We start from the raw sequence: 24,586 nt of genomic DNA on the forward strand, positions 1-24,586 counted from the left end.
GAAGTTAATCAGTTTAGGCATCTGCACTTCATGAGGGTTCATAAGAATGACCATCCTGGGTCAGACCAGTGGTCTGTCTAGCCCAGCATCTAGTCTTCCAACAGTGACCAGTAGCAGATGCTTCAGAGGGAATACACAGAATAGGGCAATTATTGAGTGATCCATCCCTTGATATTCCAATTCCAGCTTCGGTCAGTTAGAGATTTAGGGACACCCAGAGGATGGGGTTGCATCTCTGACCATTTTGGCTAATAGCCACTGATGGATCTCTCCTCCATGAATTTATCTAAATTTTTTTTTGAACACTGTTATAACCTTGGTCTTCACAACAACCCCTGACAACAAGTTCCGTGGGTGGACTGTGCGTTGTGTGAAGAAGTACTTTGTTATGATTGTTTTAAACCTGCTGTCTATTAATTTCATTAGGTGACTCTTGGTTCTTGTGTTATGAGAAGGAGTAAATAACACGTCCTTATTCACTTTCTCCACCCCAGGCATGATTTTATAGGCCTCTGTCATCTCCATTTTTAGTCATCGCTTTCCTGAGCTGAACGGTCCTAGTCTTTTTAACCTCTCCTACTATGGAAGCTGTTCATGCCCCTAATCATTGTTGTTGCCCTTCTCGGTACCTTTTCCAATTCTAATACATATTTTTTGAGATGGGGTGACCAGAACTGCGTGCAGTATCCAAGGTGTGGATGTACCCTGGATTTAGAGCATGACATTTCTGATATTTTCTGTTTTATTATCTATCCCTTTCCTAGTGTTTCCTAACAGTTTGTTAGCTTTTTGACTGCCCCTGCACATTGAGCAGATGTTTTCAGAGAACTAGCCACAATGACTCCAAGATCTTTTTATTGAGCGGTGACAGTTAATTTAGACCCCATCATTTTGTATGTAGAGTTGAGATTATTTTTTCCAGTGTACAGTACTTTGTACTTACCTACACTGAATTTCATCTGCCATTTTATTGCCACATCACCCAGATTAGTAAGATCCCGTTGTAACTTCTCACAGTCCTCTTTGGACTTAATTATCTTGAGTAATTTAATATCATCTGTAAAAATGCCCCCTCTCCATTTACCCTTTTTTTCAGATCGCTTATGAATATATTGAAGAGTACAGGTCTCAATGCAGATCCTTGCCGGACCCTGCTATTAACCTTTTCCATTGTGAAAACGGAACATTTGTTCCTATCTTTGTTTCCTATCTTTTAATCAGTTATTGATCCATGAGAGTACCTTGCCTTTTATCCCATGTTTGCTTACATTGCTTAAGAGCTTTTTGGTGTGGGACCTTGTCAAAAGTTTTCTGAAAGTTTAAGTACACAGTGTCAACTGGATCACCCTTGTCCACATGCTTGGTGGCCTCCTCAAAGAATTCTCATAGATTGGTGAGGCATGATTTTTCTTTACAAAAGCCAACTCTTCCCCAATATATGTTGTTCATCTATGTGTCTGATAATTTTGTTCTTTACAACAGTTTCAACCAATTTGCCTGTTTCTGAAGTTAGGCTTACCAGTCTGCAATTGCCAGGATTGCCTCTGGAGTCTTTTTAAAAATCAGCATTACACTAGCTACCCTCCAATCATCTGGTACAGAGGCTGATTTAAGTGGTAGTTTATATACCACAGTTAGTAGTTGTGGAGTTTCATATATGAGTTCCTGTATAACTTTTGGGTGGATATAATCTGGTCCTGGTGACTAATTACCGTTTAATTCATCAGTTTGTTCGAAAACCTCCTATATGGACGCCTCAGTATGAGACAATTCCTCCAATATGTATCTAAAAAGAATGGCCCAGGTGTGGGAAACTCCCTCTCATCCTCTGCAGTGAAGACCGATGCAAATAATTAATTTAGCTTCTCTGCATTGGCCTTGTCTTCTTTTAGCATTTTGGTCATCCAGTGGACCTACTGATGGTTTGGCAGGCTTCCTGCTTCTGATGTACTTAATTTTTTGTTGTTGTTGCTGTTAGTTTTTGTGTCTTTTGCTATTTGCTCTTCAAATTATTTTTGGCCTGCCTAATTTTACTTTTACACTTCATAGAATCATAGAAGATTAGGGTTGGAAGAGACCAGGAGGTCGTCTAGTCTAACCCCCTGCTCAAAGCAGGACCAACCCCAGCTAAATCATCCCAGCCAGGACTTTGTCAAGCCGGGCCTTAAAAACCTCTAAGGATGGAGATTCTACCACTTCCCTAGGTAACCCATTCCAGTGCTTCATCATGCTTCTAGTGAAATCGTTTTTCCTAATATCCAACCTAGACCTCCTCCACTGCAACTTGAGACCTTTGTTCCTTGTTCTGTCATCTGCCACCACTGAGAACAGTCTAGAGCCATCTTCTTTGAAACCCCCCTTCAGATAGTTGAAGGCTGCTATCAAATCCCCCCTCACTCTTCTTTTCTGCAGACTAAATAAGACCGGTTCCCTCATCCTCTCCTCATAAGTCACTAGACTTGCATTATGTAGTGATCACTGGCTCCATGTCTAGTTGGCAGCCGATATCAAGCGGAGTGCCCCAAGGGTCGGTTCTATGGCCGGTTTTGTTCAATATCTTCATTAATGATCTGGAGGATGGCGCGGACTGCACCCTCAGCAAGTTTGCAGATGACACTAAACTGGGAGGAGTGGTAGATACGCTGGAGGGTACGGATAGTATACAGAGGGCCCTAGAGAAATTAGAGGATTGGGCCCAAAGAAATCTGACAAGGTTCAACAAGGACAAGTACAGAGTCCTGCACTTAGGACGGAAGAATCCCAGGCACCGCTACAGACTGGGACCGAATGGCTAGGCAGCAGTTCTGCAGAAAAGGACCTAGGGGTTGCAGTGGACGAGAAGCTGGATATGAGTCAGTGTGCCCTTGTTGCAAAGAAGGCTAATGGCATTTTGGGCTGTATAAGTAGGGGCATTGCCAGAATATCGAGGGACGTGATCATTCCTCTCTCTTTGACATTGGTGAGGCCTCATCTGGAGTACTGTGTCCAGTTTTGGGCCCCACACTACAAGAAGGATGTGGAAAAATTGGAAAGCGTCTAGTGGAGGGCAACAAAAATGATTAGGGGACTGGAACACATGATTTATGAGGAGAGGCTGAGGGAACTGGGATTGTTTAGTCTGCAGAAGAGAAGAATGAGGGGTGATTTGATAGCTGTTTTCAACTACCTGAAAGGGGGTTCCAAAGAGGATGGATCTAGACTGTTCTCAGTGGTAGCAGATGACAGAACGAGGAGTAATGGTCTCAAGTTGCAGTGGGGGAGGTTTAGGTTGGATATTGGGAAAAACTTTTTCACTAGGAGGGTGGTGAAGCACTGGAATGGGTTATCTAGGGAGGTGGTGGAATCTCCTTCCTTAGAGGTTTTTAAGGTCAGGCTTGACAAAACCCTGGCTGGGATGATTTAGTTGGGGATTGGTCCTGCTTTGAGCAGGGGGGTTGGACTAGATGACCTCCTGAGGTCCCCTTCCAGCCCTAATATTCTATGATTCTATGAAACTGCTGTTGCCTCCTGAAGGACTTAGAAAATCAACATTATGTCTACAAACAATTCTGCTTCTACAGAACATGCATTTTCTGTTTTTTATCATCCCCCGTTTATTATTCCTGAACATCTGGAACCAGATTCTAATCTCAGTTACTCCAGATTTGCCACAACCAGTGTAGTCCCATCGTTTCAGTTATCCCAGTGAAACTGAGAAAAGAGTCTGGGCCAGGTCCCATTACAGCAGTTCAGCAGTTCCTGCAGCTCCTTCCTCATTTGAAGTCCTAATCCTGTTGTTCGTAACATCACAATCGTTTTCAGTCACTTTGTGTGAATCAGGGTACATACAGAATCAGCCATTAAAGAATTCCTCATTTACCCCAAAGTAATTCCATTAGCTTCAGTATACCTACTTCTATTTTGCATCCAGATGAGGAGAATTGGGCCTGTACTTCTCTGTGGTTTTAGTGCATTGACAACCCTGGAGAATGAAGACCTCTCTTTATCCTCGGAACAGGTACCTCTCCAGCGCGCATCAGCTCCAACATGGAGGGAGTTCCTTTAACACAAGAAGGCAACTTATTCTCTATGCTTATTCAGTCCTTAGCCTCTTGCCTTAGCACAGGGATACAAATTAGTGCTTAGAGGTATCTTTTTGTGGCTGTGGTCTCCTGAACACCAGAAAATGGATGGACATCAACAATTGCACCTAGCTCACCAAACAGCTGTCTAGTAGTAACTTGAGTACTTGTGGCACCTTGGAGACTAACAAATTTATTTGAGTGTAAGCTTTCGTGAGCTACAACTCACTTCATCGGACGCATTCAGTGGAATTCACTGTTGCTGATGAAAGGTTCCTTAGCTCCTTACCAATATCATCTGAACTAGCCAACTCCCAAACTATTGGCCACTGGGGAGACTATTGGGGAGACTATTGGCCATTGGTCACCCTCTGCCTTTAAGAATTGCCCACCATTGCTTCCCTACCATGGCACTTTCTGAGACCTACTGCAATGTGAATGCTTGCTGCATAGACCCATTAGGACAACTTGCTGCATTCTCATGGGCTTTGGCATTGGGGAATAGTGCTCGAAACGCCTTCAGTGTTGTATTTTATTGGTGGGGAGAAGAGGAAGCAGAGCTTTAAAGGACCATCACTGTTCATCCTAAGGTATTCATGGAAATAGTTACATTATCAGTTAAAAGGCACTTAAAACATTGACTGGATTTTATTCCAGTGACTTCAGATGCACACCTTCAGGGATCTGGCATACACTGGCAATTAATTTCTCTCTGGAATTTTGATTGCATGGATGTCCGTAATACACTGACTTCACAAAAAATTGATTTCCACACAAAATTCCCTGCCTGCTTAAAACCGCTGCCTTCAAGCCACTGGCTGCCTGAATAAATGTGCAGTTTTTCCTTATGAATCTTCTGTGGAATGCACAATTGCAAGTAAAAGATCCTAGAATACTGTGACTTGACTGCAGAAGCATTTTTTTAAGGGAAAGGGATCTGTATTGGGTAGCATGTTCTAAATTGTTGCAGCTCTGCAAGATGGGAGATAAGGCAATGCTTTGGACATTGATATCCTTTTGTTTTTTGAAAGATGTCAAAGATCACGACTGCAGGGAACTAACAGGGTCAGGAGACTGGCAATGGAATATGGAGCCTTTCACCTCTGGGTCACTGGTGTGGCTTTGATTAGGGTCATTACTCATTACCATTTTAAGGCTGACCGGTGACCTTTGCGAAGTGAGTTGGAGGTCCTAGTGGAAAAGTGTCCACATAAAAACACCATGACGATTGACACCATCTAATGACAACTGATTTTGGCCACTGCCAACACAGAGCAGATCTGAATTATGATTAGGATAAACTCCTGTCTCCTTTGAAATCAATTGCAAAACTCCCATTGGCTTCAATGGGACAGGATTTCACTGCTGGCGTTGAAAAGTTCCTTATCCCATTGCTTATATCCCTGCATAATCCACTCCCTACTCACTTATTTAATAAACTCATAACTTTAAGGCCAGAAGAGACCATTATGACTTCTAGTTTGACCTCCTGCATAGCACAGACCAGAGAACCTCAGCCAACAATTTCTACATCAAGCCTGGATCTTCTGTTTTGAGCTGTAGCATATCTTTTCGAAAGATACCCAGTCTTGATTTAAAGACTTTGAGTGCTGGAGAATCCACCGTGTCCTTAGTCACTTCTTCCAGTAGTTAATAACCTCACTGATTAAAAAAAAAACCCCGTCCTTTGTCTCTAGTTTGAACGTGTTTAGCTTCAGCTTCCAACCATTGACAAATCATTTGTCCGTTAACCCTTAATTCTGCATGTTCTGCTCAATATCTCAACTCTAGTGTTGCATTAACTCTAGTGTTTGTTTGTTTTTGCATGGAAAAATATACATGTTGAGAAAGACAGAAATTGGTAGACCAAGATTTAATCAGCCCACTTATGTATAAAATAATGTTCAGTGAACAAGAAATTTTAGCCAACCTGGAATTTTGTGGAATTTACAGATCAGAATGGAACTTGAGGTGCTATATGATATGCCTGCTTGTCTGCCAGATACTATTGCATGGCTTGAGGGTGGAGAGTGGCCCTGGGTGAGAAAGAAAGCAGGAGTGAGGATGCTGTAGTATGTACTTGGCAGAATTTGCACTGATTTCAATAATAATAAATTAATAATAATAAATAAATAGTTAGCTCTTCTAAAGCACTTAGGAGAACTATGTAAGTTAAAGGCATAGGACTAGAGGGCTTGGCCCAAAGTGATTTTAAAAACAAAGCTTTTAATTGCCAGGAATCTTTTCTAACTGTAGTGCATGCTTGTCTGCAGGCTAATACAGTGTGTGCCGCTGGTTATGGCTATTTCTTTCATCTCTCGCCTGAGGGACCATCACAAACTCCTCTTCTTGCCTTCAGTAAGAACACAGCCCATTCCTGCACAAGGTATTTGGGGATTCCCTTTGCTAAAGATTTTTTTTTTCAATAGTATGAATTGCTTAAGTATTTTCCCCCCATTAATTGAAATAGATAATTAGGCTCTGTCCCTTTAAATATAGCTTCAGAGCTTTGTGTTCATTTAAAATCTTCTCTGATCTATAAAAGGATTTTTCCACAGCAGAAAGAAGTCATCTGATAACGATTCAGTTTGGTTTATTTCTCATGGATTATCTGTAAATAGTTTCCATTTCAAGTTTCAATTAGACACATCCCTTTTCATTTCCTGTCCTAAACTATTGTGTAGTCTTCATGTGTATTGTTAACAGCTGATGCATTTCACCCCAGAGGTGCTGCATTTCAGTACCAGATGAAGTGATCCCTGTAGATTTAAGGCTTCGAATTAGCAAAGCACTTAATCACCTGCCTAACTTCAAGCCTGTGAGTAATCCCATCCTTATTCAGCAAAACACTTAAGCAGGTGCTTATATGCTTAACTTTAAGGACATGCTTAAATACAAGCATGTGACTAAGTGCTTTACTGAATAGAAATGGGATTATTCACATGCTTAAAACTTCAGGAAGTTTGAACCATGATCTAGATAGAAACCCTCCAACTGGTCAAACCAAAATTGTTGCGTGCAGAAACACCCAAACTTTGGCACTGTTGGAATCAAAACTCACCCTTACGTTGTTGAATTCCAAATTGTAAGGGACTTTCTATCTGGATCCAATTAGTTCAGAGGCAGCAAAGTTGGCCAGAGTTTGATGGATGGTGAGAGTACATAGCTGTCTTGTCTCAGCCTGAGCATTAGCCCTCTTGTGGCAAATTCTGGAGGCACTTGCAAGAGAAATGTCATGAGTTTGAGAGAACTACTTCTGGACAAGGATTGTTAGATGTGTGTATATATATATATATATATATATATATATAATATTTGAGTACAAAACCTCTTTATTTCTGAATAAATGTGCCGATGCAGAGAGCTAGTGCAGGCTTGGGCACTAAGATACCATGATAAGTGTAATAGAAAAACCTACACATAAATAAATATACAGAAAGAAAGTTGGGCATTCTCTTCCTTCATTTTTCTTCTTACACAGGTATGGTCTCCTGGTGTATCCAGAATACCAGCCAAAACGTGTAGATGGCCTGGGCCCAGTTCTGTTCCAGAGCTTCACAGCCTGGAGAAATCAAGGCGGGGTTCAGGTATAATTGGTTTTAATTGTATTTTGGTAGTTCAGGACACTTCAATGTAATCCTCAAAGGTGCAGCTCCTCTGTACCCACTTTGGTCAGTTGGTACTGCAGAAGGGACCACTGTGATCATCCAGTTCAATGGTTTTCAACCTTTTTTCATTTGTGGACCCCTAAAAAATTTTGAGTGGAGGTAGGGACCCTTTGGAAATCTTAGGCATAGTCTGCAGACCCCTAGGGGTCTGTGGACCACAGGTTGAAAACCACTGATCTAGTCTGACTTCCAGCATAATACAGGCCAGATTTAACCCAGTAATTCCTGCATCAGTCCCAATGTCTTGTGGTGGAACTAGATCAGACCTTTTAGGACATTCATGCTAATTTTAAAGATTCTAAATGATGGAAAATCCACCACCATGCCTTGGTTAATTCTTTCAATGGTTAATTATCCTCATTGTGAAAAATGTGCATTTATGTCTAGTCTGAATTTGTCTAGCTTCAGTTGCCAGCCATTGAATCTAGGTATGCCTTTGGCTGCTAGACTAAAGAGCCTTATAGTATCTAATACCTTCTTCCCATATAGGTACTTATAGGCTGTGATCAAGTCATCTCTTAACTTTCTCTTTCATAACCTAAAGGGATTGAGCTCCTAAAGTCTCTGTAAGGCATGTTTCTAGTCTCAAATCCTTTCTGTGGCTCTTCTCTGTATACTGCTGAATTTTTCAACATCCTAAAATGGAATTTGCTGGTTCTGGAAATGTTTACTTGTATGAAACAACATAAAGTTGACCAGTGTTTTCCAATTTTGGTGACCTTTTATCCGTCATGCTGACTCAGATAGCCAGGCTGCCAAACCACCCAATTTATTATTCTTTGTACCTTATTGCCCCACCGCATCATAATAATGAGGTTTATTTTGTGTTCCTTGAATGTGCTACCCACTGGGAGCTATCTTCCCATAATCATGTGGTTGTAAAAAGTACCTTGATTACCTTCAAGGAATGCCTCTTTATGATACATCTTTTCCCCCCTTGTCTTCTTTAGCTATTGCTCTCTTCAATAATTACAAAAATAGTCTTTACTGCATCTTCAACCCTGGATATTGCTGACTATTTAGTCTCATTTTTCCAGTGCAGTTTTTGTATCAACGTGGAAATAACCTGTTATTTTTTTGAATCCTTGTAAACAGGAATAAAGAATTAAGGGTGAGCTTTTCAAAGATAAATTAGATGCTCAACTTCTGTTTGTGCCTTTGACAATCTCCCTCTTCTGCTACACAGTGGTGAAAGGATAATAATGATCCACAGAACTTTTCTGTATTTATTATTATTATTATTTTTAAATAGATTTTTAGCAGCCGCAACCTGGAACTCCGAAATTTCCAGATCTATGCTTGCAAAGATTTTGGAATTGACATCGTGGAAAGCCTTGGAAACACCACTATTGCTAACAGCTTATTACTTGGACACCTTGGTCAAAAGGTAAGAACTCCAATAGCTGTTTTCATTCTGCTTCTTCAGCCCAGTCTATTTTAAAACGGTCCTTCTTACAGACTAGTATCAGACCCAACAGAAGGAAATACAAAAGCCAGCTTCTCCAGAAGATTTAGTTGTTTTCTCAGTGCCAACTTCACTTAATCTCTGAGCTTTGAGAAACCTCCATAACTCAAATAATAAGGGCCTACGTTTCTTCCATTCCACCTGAAAAACAACACTCCAGCAGCGCAATGCCCCTAATACCATGCAAGGGCACCATTTTGGTACTGAATGAGAGGGAAGTGTGCCAGCAACATTACCCTTCCAAGTCAGTGGTTTCATAATATTAGCTGCCTCTATTTTAGGATGGTAGTAGAGGGAAGTACAATAAGGTTATAAAACTAGTTATAATGTCACTTTTCACATACCAGGTTCTACAGGTTTTACTGTATATCCAAGTACAAGCTCTATCCAAACACAAAAACTAAAACTGAGCCAGAGACAGAATTTCCATTCTGTGGGAAATTCCAATTTTTTTTTTTTAAGTCCAATTTGGAGTCAAAAGCTGAAATTTCCCACAGAAAAAAAATTCAGAAATGTTGATTTGAGACCATCGAAACATTTCATTTGACATTTGTTTAAATTCTTAAACTTAGGTTGTATACACATAATATTAAATATTGTATCAAAATTAATATTTTAATAGAGTATAACAGACTAAACGGAAGGAATTGAAATGACACTTTTGAAATGAAACATTTAACGGTATAAAAAATGACAGATTTTGACCCTGCTGAAGTGAAATATTTTGATTTTTTTTGATTAGTCAAAAATTGACGCATTCCTGTGAAACATTTAGATTTAAACTAAATTCAGTTGTTGATGGAAAACTGTTCTGTTGATAATATTTTGACCAGCTCTAACCATCTTTAGTTTTAACCTTTTACAAAAATGCCCAGCCAGCATATAACCGGGTGTCACTGAAAAATTTAGTCTAGTGGCCTGAGCACAAGTTTGGGACTCGGGTACACAATTCCAGTCCTGACACTGATACCCCTTGTAATCTTTTGGGCAATATTTTTTAACCTTTCTGTCCTGATTCCTCACTCTGTAAATCAGTGTTTCACACTGGGGCTCTGAGAATTAAGTCATATTTGAAGATGAAAAATATGATCATGTGCTAACTGTTATTATTTATGACAGTAAATTGTATCTTCCCTCACTATGTGCTTGTGCAACATCTCGTACAATAAGATCCCTGCCTGACTGAGTCTTCTGTGTGGTACTGGAATGCAAACAGTTTAATTAATAATAGAATCTTATCAACAGCTGTCCACAGCTTTCTTTTTCATATTTTTCTGCTCTGGTTTCTAGCTCAGCTTACTGAATTGCTTGGGGTACATTGCCAATCTGATTGGCTGATGGATATATTTTTTAAAAGGCTAATTTATAAGCCCGGGGAAGACAGCATTTTAATGTAGTGGATTGATCCATAAGGAGTACAGAGCTCAAATAAAGCTACGGCCCCAAACAACTAATCTTCTAGCTGTACAGTGAATTGCTCTCAGACTGGAAGGGATGGCTCTCTGTGTTGTTACAGGATCCAGAGAACTCCAGGGCTTTACATGTTAAGAGAAGTAGAGGCGCTCAGCTGTGTGTTGTTCCTCACTGGCCCCCAAGGGTGTGATTATCTTTGATTATCTCATGATAAGAGTCGCCTTGTCATCATTTACATCTTAATTTATGTAATTCTCCCTTTAATAATGATGTCTCTTTAACATCAATTAAAACTTTGTGACATGAATTTAACAGGAACATTGGCTATTCTGCTCTGCCAGCTGTTTTGTTTTTTAAAGGGGTGCCTTGCAAGCAGATTATTATTTTTGGAAATATTAGGAAAATTGAAATTGAGTCCTCAGTCTTTTAGTGCTGTAGTATCTGGGCCTGACGGAAGTCAACAAAAAGGCTCCCGTTAACTTCAGTGGGCTTTGGATCAGAGCCTTTGCATTTTTCAGTCAGTGAACCAGATGCATATGCATTGCATGTAAAAGAAACCGTTAACTTCTGGCAAAGACAGATTGTCCAAGGCAGGTGATGCATGTTTGGGGAGGAAGAAAGAGTGAAACAGTCTTCTAAAAATATTTGAAGGGTGAAAACATTAAGAAAGGAAACAGCTTGTACAATGTGAAGCAAAGGGATATAATTGGGGGTGATGGGATGGACATAAATAAAGCAAAAAGTAGGTAGGAAAAAAACATTCGAAGATTTAAATCTGTCTGGTCTGTGGAACCCCATGTTGAGGCTAGCTCAGTACTGACTTGGAACCAAGTTCTTCACCTAGAGAATCTCCAAATTCCCTCCTTGGGGAGGGCTCAAGGGAAATGGCAGAGCCCCTGTCTCTTAAAGGGACAATGCCATCTTTAATGGCTAATTAAAAGAATCCTGTTGCTATAGAGTACCTTTAAATTGCATTTTTGATTCATGTGTTTAAAGTTCCTTGATACAATGTTTGTGTAGGGCTTTGGTTGTGCTTTCCTGCTGATGAGGGTCCTTCCAGGATAGTGGGTGGGCCCCAAACCAACATCAGCAGATGGGGTCATGCCAGTTCCTCTTCCACTCTCCCCACCATCTCTGTGCCTACGATTGCTCCCAGCAGCAGCACATGGACTGGGAGATGGGACCAGCTACCCCCATGTCTCTGTGTGCTATGTCCTGGAAGAGCTACTGTCATTTTGTTTCTGTCCATTTTCTCTTTCTGGTCATGTTTTTTGCCTCTTTGCCTAAGTTTTTTGGTTTTGTTTTTTTCACCCTTATCTTTTCTTCTTTCTCCATATTTATTTGCTTTCTGATTTTCCATCCTTTGTGTGCTTCCAAGTTTTGTTGTGAATATATTGGACAGCCTGGACCAGGTCCTCAGATGGTGTAAATTGGTCCCAGCTTTGTGGACTTCAAAGGAGCTACATCAATTTGCAGCAGCTGAGGATCTGGACCCTGGGCTTATTTCACTCGGGAGACGCAAATGCTGATGTGTTCGGCTGTGCTCTTTACTTTCATCTTGCAGGACAGTAGCTGTATGTCAGCAGGGCTGAAAACTCCCCAAAGGCATGAACTGTTGGTTTCCAGTACATCTTTCATGAACTTCGATATTAGCACTTGCACTGCAATCAGCACCTGTTCTGGCTGTTACCAAGGCCAGGGTAAGTTACATTTACACTGATGCTCTGACATAGCAGAGTCTGAAAAATCCTGGAGTTCTGTAAAGATTGGTGTTGCCCTTGTGATTTTGTTTCTTTCACCGAGAGGCATCGCTAGAGTTTGCTGCCTGTATCCCAGAGGAAGGATGATCCACTGACTAGGGCACTGCCTTGGGACTCACGAGATCTGGGTTCAATTCATTGCATTTCCACAGACTTCCTGTATGACTTTGGACAAGTTACCTAGTCTCTTTGTACCTCAGTTTCCCCTCTATGAAATAGGGTAATAGCACTTCCCTGTCTCGGAGTGGTGTTGTGAGGATAAACCCATTAAAAATTTTGAGGTGCTCAGATGCTGTGGGAAGGAGGGTCATAGAAAAACTTAATGTAGCTGTCCTGCAAATCAACACCTGTCTTATGCGGCTCTGGTAATCTGGGCCAGCTGTGGGCCATAATTTTAGGAGGGAGCATTATAACTCCATCCCTTGGACACATACGTGTTCATTAGGGTGCTTTTGAAAGTAGTCCTCAGTGTTCTGATATCACTGGTGGGCTGACGCATGGGTATCTCCTTACAGCCTTTTTGCTGCCTTGCCAGCCCCTTACTGCAGTGCGCTCACCCCTGTCTGGGGCTCTGGGTGCAGATGCTGCTCATGGATTCTCTACCTGGAAGAGCTGGGCTATTAAACTGACAGACATGAATGCTGCATAGATTTCAGATGAAGGTGGTTTTTTTTCCCAACCATGATTTAATTTTCCTATTTCTCTGAGTTTGGGACAATTATTCAGAAGCCCCATTGGGATGTAAGGATAGCGATTAACACATTAATTTGTTAATATTCCTTTTTCGGGGGGGGGTAATACTTCAACATAGTGGCATATTCTTTAATCACTGCAACCCATCCTCATAGAATTCCAACAAGGTTGTACCTCAGGCCACCCTAAATCTTAGGTGAATTTGCCTGAGATAATGTATGTAAACGAAGAATTATACTGAGTTTTCAGGAGCTACCCAAAGGCTCTTTGAAGAACGTTCCAACTGCAATTAACTGTTAAATATGTGTGTATGTGTAATTATAAACTATATAAAACCATACACTTTCGTATAAAAATGGTGAAAAATAATTCAGCAATGGAGATCAAATGGCACCAGGAGGGCAAAATCTGCCCCCAAAGCAACTTCAGCTGTGCAAAAGGAAGGTCCTATATTAACAAACAGTGACTAGTGAACAAAAGTGCTATGTTTTGTTTGCTTTGGGTCCTGGGCCAGGGGGGTGTGTGTGTGTATGTAGTTATGAGCCTATTTGATTATGTTAGTTTGGGGCCAACCTACTGTTACTGCTGCATCTGAATCCAGTGCTCGAATCAAAAGGCCTGTTAGAGGTAAGGATACTGGACTAGGTGGATCTTGGGTCTATGCAGTAAGGCCATTCCTATGACCATGCTTCCCATCTGGTTATGATTCTTCTGTTTAAAATATTTCATTATCCAGTCAGTAGGTAGAACCAATAACATGTGAGGTATGTGACCAGCCACACCGCAGACCCAGGGTGTGGAGGCCTGCAGGCTCCCCTTTCTGTCCCAAGCAGCCATTTCTCTGACAGGAAACTCAGTTGAGGTTAACCCCTTGTTCACCGGGTGGGGATGGTGCGGGGGGGAAGGGGGAGTAGGTAGTGCCCCTGCACCCCCAGTCAGACAAAGGTGTGATGTTGCATTTCTGAATGGTTGCTTGTTTCCCCAGGTGGATTTACAGTGAGAGCTGAACGGTTGGCATTCCTGAATTCACCCAACCAGGCGTCATTCCCATTTCCCCATTCGGCCATCCTCGAAGATCTGGATGGCTCCCTCACAGGACAGGAAGGAAGTCACCTCCTTGCTTCTATGGACACACTTTCAGCTTCCTGCGTGGCCAGTGCTAACTTCAGTCATGCTGCCAGGGGGAGTGTTTGTGGAAGGGATGTTATTTTTCACCGTATGTCTATTGGTTTGTAAGTAGCAATTACATCTTTGCAAGCTCAGGTCTGGCCTGGGCTTTTATGTTCCATATTGGGAAGAGGTATCAGGTCTGGGCACAGTTCTGGAACTAAGGAAGACTCAGATTAATCCCAGCTCTTCCACGGCCTCTCTCTCTGGTCCTAGGCAAATCACTTACCCTTATTATTTTGGTTTCTATAGCTGTAAAAGCTGAGCTTGTCCAAGGGCAAGGTTGGACATTAAAAACCTGATTCTCATTTATTCTGCAGTCCCTTCCCATAACTCTGGCAGTGCAGAGGGGCCTTAAAGTGGATGTAGTTGTAACTTCCACCACTTGTACAGTCCTCCACACTGTCAGAGTGGTGTAAACGGGTCTTAGTGTAAATGAGAATCAGGCCTCTGTGCATCTCAAGATGGGCCCTGAAACTGAGGTAGCCAAAACTAGTGGACACTTTTGGCCTAAATGATTTGCCCAAGGTCATAGAGTTTATGGCAGAAATGGGAATTGAACCCAGATTTCTGGCCTCCACCAGATATTTTTAGACAATAAAGACAATCACAAGTAATGGAGGATTAAAGAAAAAAGTTTGAATTACATTAGATTCAAACCAAGGAGAATGTTCTTACAATTTTTTCCCTGAAGAGCTCCCCAAGTGTGGATTGTTCTGAAGGTAATGGCTGATTATACCTATCCCTGGCAAACTCACTTCAGTTCCATCTAATTCATTTTCCATGTTGATTTAATGAACTTTCAGATTCATATAATACTATTAATATTGGAGCCAGCATTTCATGGTCACACAGGCTGAGCTACCATTGGATCAGCAGCCTGCTGTTTCTACGGGGTATTAGAATCACAGGCTTAGAAGGGACCGCAAGGGTCATGTAGTCTGACCCCCTGCCACGATGCAGGATTAAGTACGCTGATTTATTTAATTAACAAAAAAAAAACCCTTTACAATAGATTAATTTCTGGAATTCTATTTCTGTTGTGTCTTTCTTGCTGACACCATTAGGATTTATGTAACCTTTCATGTCCCTGCTTCATAGAAACATAGGACTGGAAGGTGCCTTCTGTGTCATCAAATCAAGTCCCCTGCTAAGGCAGGCAACCCTGTTGTATAAACTTTCCTTCTCTTGCCATGAGGTGCTAAAGCACCTTGCATGGGGATTCCCATCAGACCTCACTAGCTAAACAGGGTTAGGCTAGGTCAGTACTCAGTCCCCTTACTCAGCCAGAATGACCAGCTAATCTCACAGCAGCTCCTATGCTCCGCATTGAGAACAGAGTTTGTAGTTCTCATCTTCAAAGCTATTTCTGGGACTGGTCCTAGCTCCCTGTGGGTCTTTCCAGTGATGAGCTGCCAAAATCTTAACAACTGGTTCCTCCTCACCCCATGAGGGGGTCGTTGCCCACTCCCTCCCCCCCGGGACTCCTGCCCCATCTAACCCCCCCACGTTCCTTGATGCTGCCCGCCCCCCCGGACCCCTGCCCCATCCACCCCTCTCCCCTGACCATAGAGTTGGTGCCTAAGGCGCCACTTTGGGCCGGTTAAATTTAGAAGCCCTTTTAGAACCGGTTGTCCCTCACGGAACAACCGGTTCTAAAAGGGCTTCTAAATTTAACAACCGTTTCTAGCGAACCGGTGCGAACCGGCTCCAGCTCACCACTGGGTCTTTCCTCACTCTGCATGATTATGAATTCCTGTTACAGCAAGGGAATAAGCCACTGGAATAAAGCATATACCATCCTCAAGGGTGTTCGTGGGAAACAGAGTTTTCTTGGTAAATCCCTTGTGGCTTCACTCCTGGCAGAGCTTAGAGTCCCACCACCTCCAGACAGAAATGTAAAACCCATTTCCCTGACCTGGACCCCATAGACAAACCTAAGACAAAAGCCTACTGACTGTGGGGTGCGTAGAATTCAGTTAATGTGTTAACTCTTTGAGTAGGTCTATGCTGGAACTGCAGGTGTAATTTCCAGCTCAGGTGGCCGTCCCTGCACTAAGTTCTGATTGAGCTAACTTGCGAAAAACAGCCGAGTAGCCACAGCAGTGTAGCTGCAGTGAGACAGAGTAGGTGCCCCAAGTACGATCCCATCTGAAACCATAGGTGCGTACTTGGGCACCTAGCCTATCTGCCACTCGTGCTGCCACGGCTACACGTCTATTATTAGCATGCTAGCGTGGGTATGTCTACCCGAACTGGAAATGGCGCCTCCAGATCCAAGGCACACAAGCCCTTAGAGTTTGTAAGGCACTCAGATACTACAATGATGAATGTAGGGTAAGGATACATAGTCTAGGTAGATAAGAGACCTGGCTGTTGCCTGTTGTTAATGTAGCAGCTGGCACTCTACCCTTTAAATCAACACTATACTGATTCCCCAGCACGGTGGTTCTGCACATGTCCAATCCAAGTCCTCACCACTCATCACTGAAGAGTCCATGGCACTTTTCACAAGAGTAGCCAAACTAACCCCACTATTCTGGGGAATTACATTCTACCTCTATGATTTTAGTTGATTATGTTGTTCTTCCTGGGCCAAATCTTTACACCTGCTCAGGACATGACTCCCGCTGACTGCACTGTGGTCTAGTGGTTGCAGCAGAGGATTCCGAGTCAGGAGACCTGGGTTTTGTAGTGACCACTGCCACTAACATTGGGGAAACCAAACTACTTTCTATGCCACTTATGCCCCCATCGAAAAAAGGGGATTATGATAATTGTTAGAGCTGGACGAAGATCTTTTCTCCACATTTTTTATTTCTTGGATGAAAAATGGCTTCTCAACAAAATGAAAATTTTCACAAAAAAACCACAATTTGTTTAAAAAAAATGTTTTAAAGATTTTTTTTTGACAAAAACAACAAACATTCCTTTTTTTTTCCTTGAGCAGCTCAGGTAATGAGTTATCTTTTGGAAAGCACATTCAGATCCCTGATTGAGAATACCACTTTTTATTTTGTAACAGGATGTCTCAGCCTTCAGATATAAAGGTTCCCAATAGCATCTCATGAGGCACTTAATCCAAAAGCCTTTAGAAATTCTAAATAAATTAGAGGACAGGATGGTTCAATGGTTAGGGCACTTCCTAGGACTGGAGACCTGCTTAAATTCTCTGCTCCTCCACAGATTTCCAGTGTGAACCTGCGCAAGTCACTTAGGCTCAGATTTTTAATGACCCAGAAGTTTAAATCCCATTGACTCTCAATGGGATTTTGATTCCTAACTGCCTAAATGCCTTTTGAAAATGAGATTTAGGCTCCTAAATCAGTTAGGCATTGCAATGCTGAGCATTGCAACACCTAAATACCTTTAAAAATCTGGGCCATAGCCTTTCTGTGCCTCAATTCTCCATCTATAAAATGGGGATAATAGCTTATAGGGGTGTGTCGAGGATAAATGCATTAAAGATTGAGAGGTGCTCAGATATTATGGTGATGGAGGCCACGTAAGTACCTAAAATAGATGATGTGTTGTCTCTCTCCTTGAGAATCACCATCCAGATTAAGGTGCAGAATTTACCCTCCCTATTCTATTATACTCTTCTCCTTGCCAGCCTGCTTCTTTCTTTTTGCACTGCAAGTGAAGGTATGATTGTAGCAAGGTTAGGCATAGCCATGCTAGCTTTAATCTAGCTAGCATGGGTCTCTCTAGTAGTGAAGACGTGGCAGGACAGACTTCAGTGTGGGCTAACAACCCGACTACATACCCAGGGTCCCCAGCGGGCTCCTATGGGATCAGCTAGCCTTTACTGAAGCCCCTGCCGCCACACAGTCACTATTGTTGTTTCCCACACTGGCTATATTAAAGCGAGGATGGGTATACCCACACATGCTACAATTGCATCTTCATTGGCTGTCTAGATTTACCAGAAATGTAAATGAGACACAGGTCCTTATATTTCCTAGGCTCAGTCATGTGACATGAGGTGAAGAAGGGTCATGTGATTGAAAAAACCCTGAGTACCCCTGTCATTTGAGTTCTGCCTCCCGTTTGCTCTATATAGAGGAAAATATATTGTGGTGGTGAGTAGTAGTGTAAACACCTGTTTGGGCCCCTTTACAGTGTGCCGGTGGCCAAAGGCCTTAGGGTCTGTCTGTGCTGGAGATGTGATTTCCAGCTTGCCTAGACATACACCTGCTAGCTCTGATCAAGCTAGCATGCTAAAAATAGCAATGTCACTGCAGCTGCAGAGGCAGCAGGGCGGGCTAGCCACCCCGAGTAGGTACCTAGGGTCCAGACAGGAATCTCTAGGCGGCGAGGCCCTTCCGCTGCCTGTGGAGCCCTGGCTGCACTGCGACGTTAGAGAGCTAGCTTAATGCAAACTAGCGAGGGGTACATCTCCCCGAGCAGGGGATTACACCTCCACTCCAGTGTAGATGTAACCTGAGGGTAAATGACCGTCAGGCTCAGAAAGTTCAGTTTCCTACCCGAACTGCTATGTGTCAGGCTCTTTCTACAATGCTCAGGAAGAGTCAAATATCTCGCTTCCGCTTTGACGGACATACAACTGCGATGTGCTATTCCAGTTCACCTCTTGTTGCTACCGCTGCTTATGTGAGCTGGGCTGGCTACTGCATTTGAGTTGCTGGCAGCTAAAGGAGAAATGTTGCGTAGCCAAACATTACCACTACTGCTCATAGAGGAAGGATACATTAGAATTGCTCTCTCTTAAGAAGAGTGTTTTAACACATGAAAAAAAAATCACTCCAGCTTTTTGATTTCCCCCCTCCCCAAGCCCCCCATCATTTCATTTTATGTTTAGTGTACAAATCTGTACCATTTTCCGATTTTGCTGTTTCAAGTTCGTTGCACACTGGCAGCAGTGCTGAAGAGCGCTGTCAGATGGATGTAAATAATTCAGAGCCTTCGTATTATTCATGTTTTAGAAGAAGGAAAAACATTTCCAAATAGGAAAAAAAACAAGTTGCTGTATAATTGCAGGGCTGGGGGACATTTCCTGAAGCCTTCAGCTACATAGAAACTTCCCATGCAAATACGCACTTCCACTAAACCAAAAGTCTGTAATCAGTGGGATTACGGAGTTGTGCAGTTAAGTGGACCAGGCACTAAACCGGGAGTAAGGAGATCTATGTCCTATTCCTGGCTCTGCCATGTGGCCTTGGGCAAGTTACTTCCCCTCCCACTCTTTGGGAGAAGAAGTAACTTGTGTTGTCTATTTAGATTGTCTTGTCTATTTGTCTTGCCTGTTTAGATTGCAAGCTCTTGGGGCAGAGGCTCTCCCTTATTCTATATACATACAGCCCCTAGCTCAGTGATGCCCCAGTTTTGATTGGGGCATCTGGGCACCCCAGAATATAAATGATGATAATGCATAAAAGATGATGGTGCACTTCTCTAACAAATATTCAGATCCCTCTTGTTCCTTCCAGTTCACAGTGCCAATGGGTCTTGGGGGGTGAGCAGAACTAACAATGAATTAGAACCTTAGATCCCAGCACTTATGAATTTTGGGATAGTTTGAATCTGGCATTCAACGTTGCCCTTCACTGCAGGTAGATGGCTTAATACTTTTAACTAGTCGCAGCAGGGGCCTTTGGCTCTTTCCTTTCCTTTCAGGCTAGCCTCCTTCCTATTTCCATTCTTTCCAAGAGCAGGGAGTCAGCTGATGCCAAAGATACTTGGCAGCACTACTTCCCCAGGCCAGCTGCTAGCCTGTCCCCCAGTGGAATGTTTTCTGAACTGAGTAACCCCCCTCCATGGCGATCAAGAGAATCTTCTCTATGCTATTTCTAGATCTCACTCTCCTGTGTGTGCGCCACCAGCCAAATCACCTTCATGTTAAGTTGAAAGAACATCAGCTTGCAGCCCGGAACATCAGCCCACATAATGTGCATTCAAATAGAGTATAGGTCAAAGAGGCTTCATGGACAGGGGCAGTGCCCTACAAATGGACTCGTCAGGGAAATGTGGAGGCAAGTAAATAAGGGGCTACAGAGAATGATACAATAAAGTACATTTTTACAGCACAACTGGAAGATGTCTTGGGGGAAGGTGGATTTCATCCAGAGGTATTGAAGGTTGTAAACAAGAATGAGGGAATGGTCTATGATTGGTGCCAGGGTGTGTAACTAGGAAAAATGGAAAGAAGTTGAGAAAGGAAAACTGGGCAGCGGGGAAGATTTCCTCACAATGAAGTCCATTGGTCTTGGATAATCTCCCAGGAGAATGGTGAAAGAAAGTACCATCATTTGAATAATTTAAAACTGCACTGGGCATAGCACAAAACATGTACTGTAGGGAATAATTCTGCATAGCCTCTCTGGGCATGATGCAGATGGCCTTATAGCTGGTGGAATTTCCCATCTATAATCATAGGACCACTGGTGCTTCCTCAGAGCCATGTAATGCAGGAGGCAAGGTTTCCATCTTATCTGTTAATGCTGTCAGAGTGGATTGTATCTTAAATCGGGGAAAGACCCTGATGGCAAATGTTAATACTCAAACCCAGATCACCCGAATCTTAGTCTAGTTCCGGAGCCACAAGGCTATCCTTCTCTTCTTATGCAGTCAGAAGTTTTCTGGGGCTAACAAAACAATCTAGAGTCCGGCCATCAGAATCTCACTCTGATTCCATAGTGTTGGAAGTACTGTGCGTTTTTGTTTAAAGAGAACGGAACAGATGGTCAGTTGCACGGCAATAAATGCAGTGACTGACATGGAGTTGCTTCAGATTTACCCTGGTGTAAAAGATCAGAATTTGGTCCTGTTTGTCTGAATCTTGGTTCTGTGTTTTTTGCTTTCGTGTCATGTTGATGTTAACCCAAATGCACCATGTTTCCTTGTCGTGATGTTACTTGGCAGGAGATATTAAGGAGGGAAGAGACAGATGAATTCAGCACTCCCTGAAAATGAGCCTTTTTGATTGTGTATATAAATGAATCCATTCCAGGGAGTCACTTTAGGGAGGTTGAGATCAGGATCTCAAATTCACAGCTGCCTGCTGTTTCTACTGTCAGCCAAACTTGAGCCCTTAATATAGAACTAGTAAAGAATTAATTCCCTCCCCCCCCCACTGCCATGAAAAATTGGGGGGAAAAGGGCCTTTTCTTTCAGAATATGTAGGGAGTTTGACAATATTTTAAAGAAAATCCAATTTTGGCTTCTGAAAATCCCCAAAATCTTTGATTTTTTTGGTTTTCAGTTTTTTGATCAAAACCCAATTGAAAAATACTCCCCCAAATACCCGCCCCCAGACATTTTTGCAAAAACATTTCTATTTTGTCAAAAAAATCATTATTTTTTGTTAGAAATTATTCTGTCTACTATTTGTATCAGTTCCATCTGAACCTAAATAAAACCCCAAGAACTTTGAGGGAAATATGGATCTGGACATATCTCAAAAAAAGCGTGTTCTATCACGTCCAGTTGAAATTTAAACTAATGTGTCAGTTAAACTGCCCTGGAAGGGCTCTTTACATCTTGTAAAAATATAATTGAAGCTTATAAAAGTCTTTGTAAATCTATATGCAAGAAAGTTATTGAGTGCTGTGAAGAACAGCGTATGCCGTGATGCAGTGTTGAGTGGCTGCAGGCTAGATATGGTCGCTCAAAATGCCACTGCTAACCATATTATCTTGGAAATGTGAGTCCCTATTAATATTAAAATAAATTCTCATTAAAAATTGTCATAATGTGATTAAGTGACTTTAAAAGTTTCTTCTCCTCATGCATGATTTTTACAAGAGGAAAGCATTAGAATAATCTCCATTACACAGCACCTTCCATCCCAAGGAATTCTAAAAACACTGAGTAAACTTTATACAGTCCAGGAGTAACTTTGCAACTCACTCATTTTCATCTGCCTCCACTGCGGAATTTTGAAAGCCAGGATTTTTGCCCTGCTCCAGCCTTGCAGCTGAGCCTTTTATTGCTTCACTCTTTTATTTTGCTGGAGATGAAAAGATTAGCTCACTTTTTGATTACCTTAATTCCTAAATCTGGTCTAATATCCTCTCCAGTGTGAAAGGAATCGTGTACCCTGTACTTTTATGACTTCAAGAGAAGAGTTCAAATGATTACTCTAGTTTTGCTTCTCCTTTGAGCTTTACTTATCTTGGTGCCTATGTGTGTACCAATTCCCGCGTCAAACACATGCAAAGCCACACTTTTTCACTCACTACACACATGCACTGTTGCCCTCTGTACACACATCTTCACTAAATACACACAGGTTTCAGAGTAACAGCCGTGTTAGATAAGCTATTAGATAAGCTATTACCAGCAGGAGAGTGAGTTTGTGTGTGTATGGGGGTGGGGGGGTGAGAAAACCTGGATTTGTGCTGGAAATGGCCCACCTTGATTATCATACACATTGTGAAAAGAGTGGTCACTTTGGATGGGCTATTACCAGCAGGGGAGTGAGTTTGTGGGGGGTGCAGAGGGTGAGAAAACCTGGCTTTGTGCTGGAAATGGCCCAACTTGATGATCACTTTAGATAAGCTATTGCCAGCAGGACAGTGGGGTGGGAGGAGGTATTGTTTCATAGTCCTCTGTGTGTATATAATGTCTTCTGCAGTTTCCACAGTATGCATCCGATGAAGTGAGCTGTAGCTCATGAAAGCTCATGCTCAAATAAATTGGTTAGTCTCTAAGGTGCCACAAGTCCTCCTTTTCTTTTTGTAGATACACACACTTATTCACACATACAGACTCCTTTCCTACACTTACACACAGTGTTCTGTTAGCTTAAATTGGCCTTGAGGGGTCACGGTTAAGCTGGTGAGCATTTAACAGCTGGACGCTGGCTGTTCAATTAACAAGCCTACTTGTTTGAATTTCCTACCTGTGTCCGGCTTGCTACACTGTATTTCTTACATAATTGATTGGTCCTAAGATTGAATTGATTTTTAGCGTAATGTTCATGGACAATGGCAGTACAGATGTGAGGTAAATTATGGCAGTCCCAAAATGCATGCTTCCAAATTTTTACCTCGGTTTCTGGATGCCCAACTTGAAACACCTTGTGTCTGATTTTCAGAACTGTATATCCCGTAATGGCTGCTCAGCATCTCTGAAAACCACGCACAAAAGGCCGGATTCTTCTCATACTTTTACCAGTATAAATCAGGAGAATATCCACAGAAGATAGGAGTTACATCATGCAAGGGAGATAAGAATCACATTCGCAGTCTTTGGACTTGAGTACACAGATTTAGTGACAATATCTAAAGAGTTTGAACCTCCACAATTAAAGAAAAAAAATGTTCTTGGGTCCACCACCTAAACTATAAGAGTTTGCTGGAGTCAGAGTTTGCATTTAACCTCCATGTGTACAACAGTAAATTAGAGTATTAACACAAATGTTTGCAGCCCCATTTGAAGTGAGCTGCTATTTGATTTCCTGTTTTAAGGAGATGGATAATCATAATGGGTTATTTCACAAATGTACCAAACAGAATGCGTTTAGAGATAAACACAGCGCCTGCCACCATACGCAGAGATATGGAGCCTTAGGATAAGAAAGCTAATGGTAAACATAAACAGGAGAGTTAATATTTGTTCTCCTTGGTGCTGTTGATTGGTTCAGCAAATCCTTTGTGGGCCATCTATGTTCAACAGCTCTACACAGTACACTTGAGCTAAATTACATAACAGTTTATACAGCCGCAATGGTAAATTGTGATTCAGATTGTAAAGTTCTGTCTCGTAACTATGCCATATTTCTAAAGCAAATTACTCCTTAATTGAATTACTCCACTTCAATATAAAAATACAGCACTGTCAATGGGTCATCCATTTTTTTCTGATACAGTTTGTAAAAGCTTCCAACTGTTTAAAGCAGGGGTTAATTTTGCATTAAGACCACTGCCTCCTGGTTTCTTTCAAATAAAGCCAGGGGAAGTTCAGGGAAAGGCTCTTTCTTTTGGTAATGAAGCTCTCTCATGTTAATGATCCATGCAGGCTCCCTTGGCTCCTTTGAATTAGAAATACTCGAGCCTGTGCTCCTCTGCTTCATTAACATTAAAGAGAGGTAGATTGGTGGCTATTTAGGGCACAGTGAAATTGTTGGCTATTTAGGGCAAATGAAAATGGTGCTAATTGTGGCTGGTAAATTCCATTAGCCGTCTAATCCCATTTTGGAGTTAGTTTGGCAAGAATATGAGAAACAAGCACAGAAACATCCTTTTGAAGGGAATGTGGTATCAAAGTCAGGGTTAACTTGGACGAACTAACTCTTTCATAAAGTGGCAGGGCTTTTTCAACCCTCCCAAAACCTGGTTTGATTTTTTTGGTGCTGATGCCGGATTAAGGTACATGTGGGTGGGGTAATATCTGAAT

At 42.1% G+C, this 24,586-nt stretch overlaps 1 protein-coding gene across 21 annotated transcripts in view; it reads left to right on the forward strand.

Annotated features, from left to right (window-relative positions):
• PKHD1 (PKHD1 ciliary IPT domain containing fibrocystin/polyductin) overlaps positions 1–24,586 on the forward strand; it is a 466,962-nt gene that overhangs the window by 210,419 nt on the left and 231,957 nt on the right. For all 21 annotated transcript variants that reach the window (XR_012157891.2, XR_012157890.2, XR_012157896.2 and 18 more), the window contains 5 exons: positions 6,335–6,447; positions 7,543–7,648; positions 8,982–9,116; positions 12,172–12,307; positions 14,046–14,292. Coding sequence is in view for 16 of the 21 variants with exons in the window: in XM_073335719.2 (XP_073191820.1) it covers positions 6,335–6,447; positions 7,543–7,648; positions 8,982–9,116; positions 12,172–12,307; positions 14,046–14,292 (737 nt within the window). In the remaining 5 variants the exon portion in view is untranslated. The remainder of the gene's footprint in view (positions 1–6,334; positions 6,448–7,542; positions 7,649–8,981; positions 9,117–12,171; positions 12,308–14,045; positions 14,293–24,586) is intronic.

The sequence above is a fragment of the Lepidochelys kempii genome, chromosome 3, assembly GCF_965140285.1.
Source record: "Lepidochelys kempii isolate rLepKem1 chromosome 3, rLepKem1.hap1, whole genome shotgun sequence".
Lineage (NCBI taxonomy): Eukaryota > Metazoa > Chordata > Testudines > Cheloniidae > Lepidochelys > Lepidochelys kempii.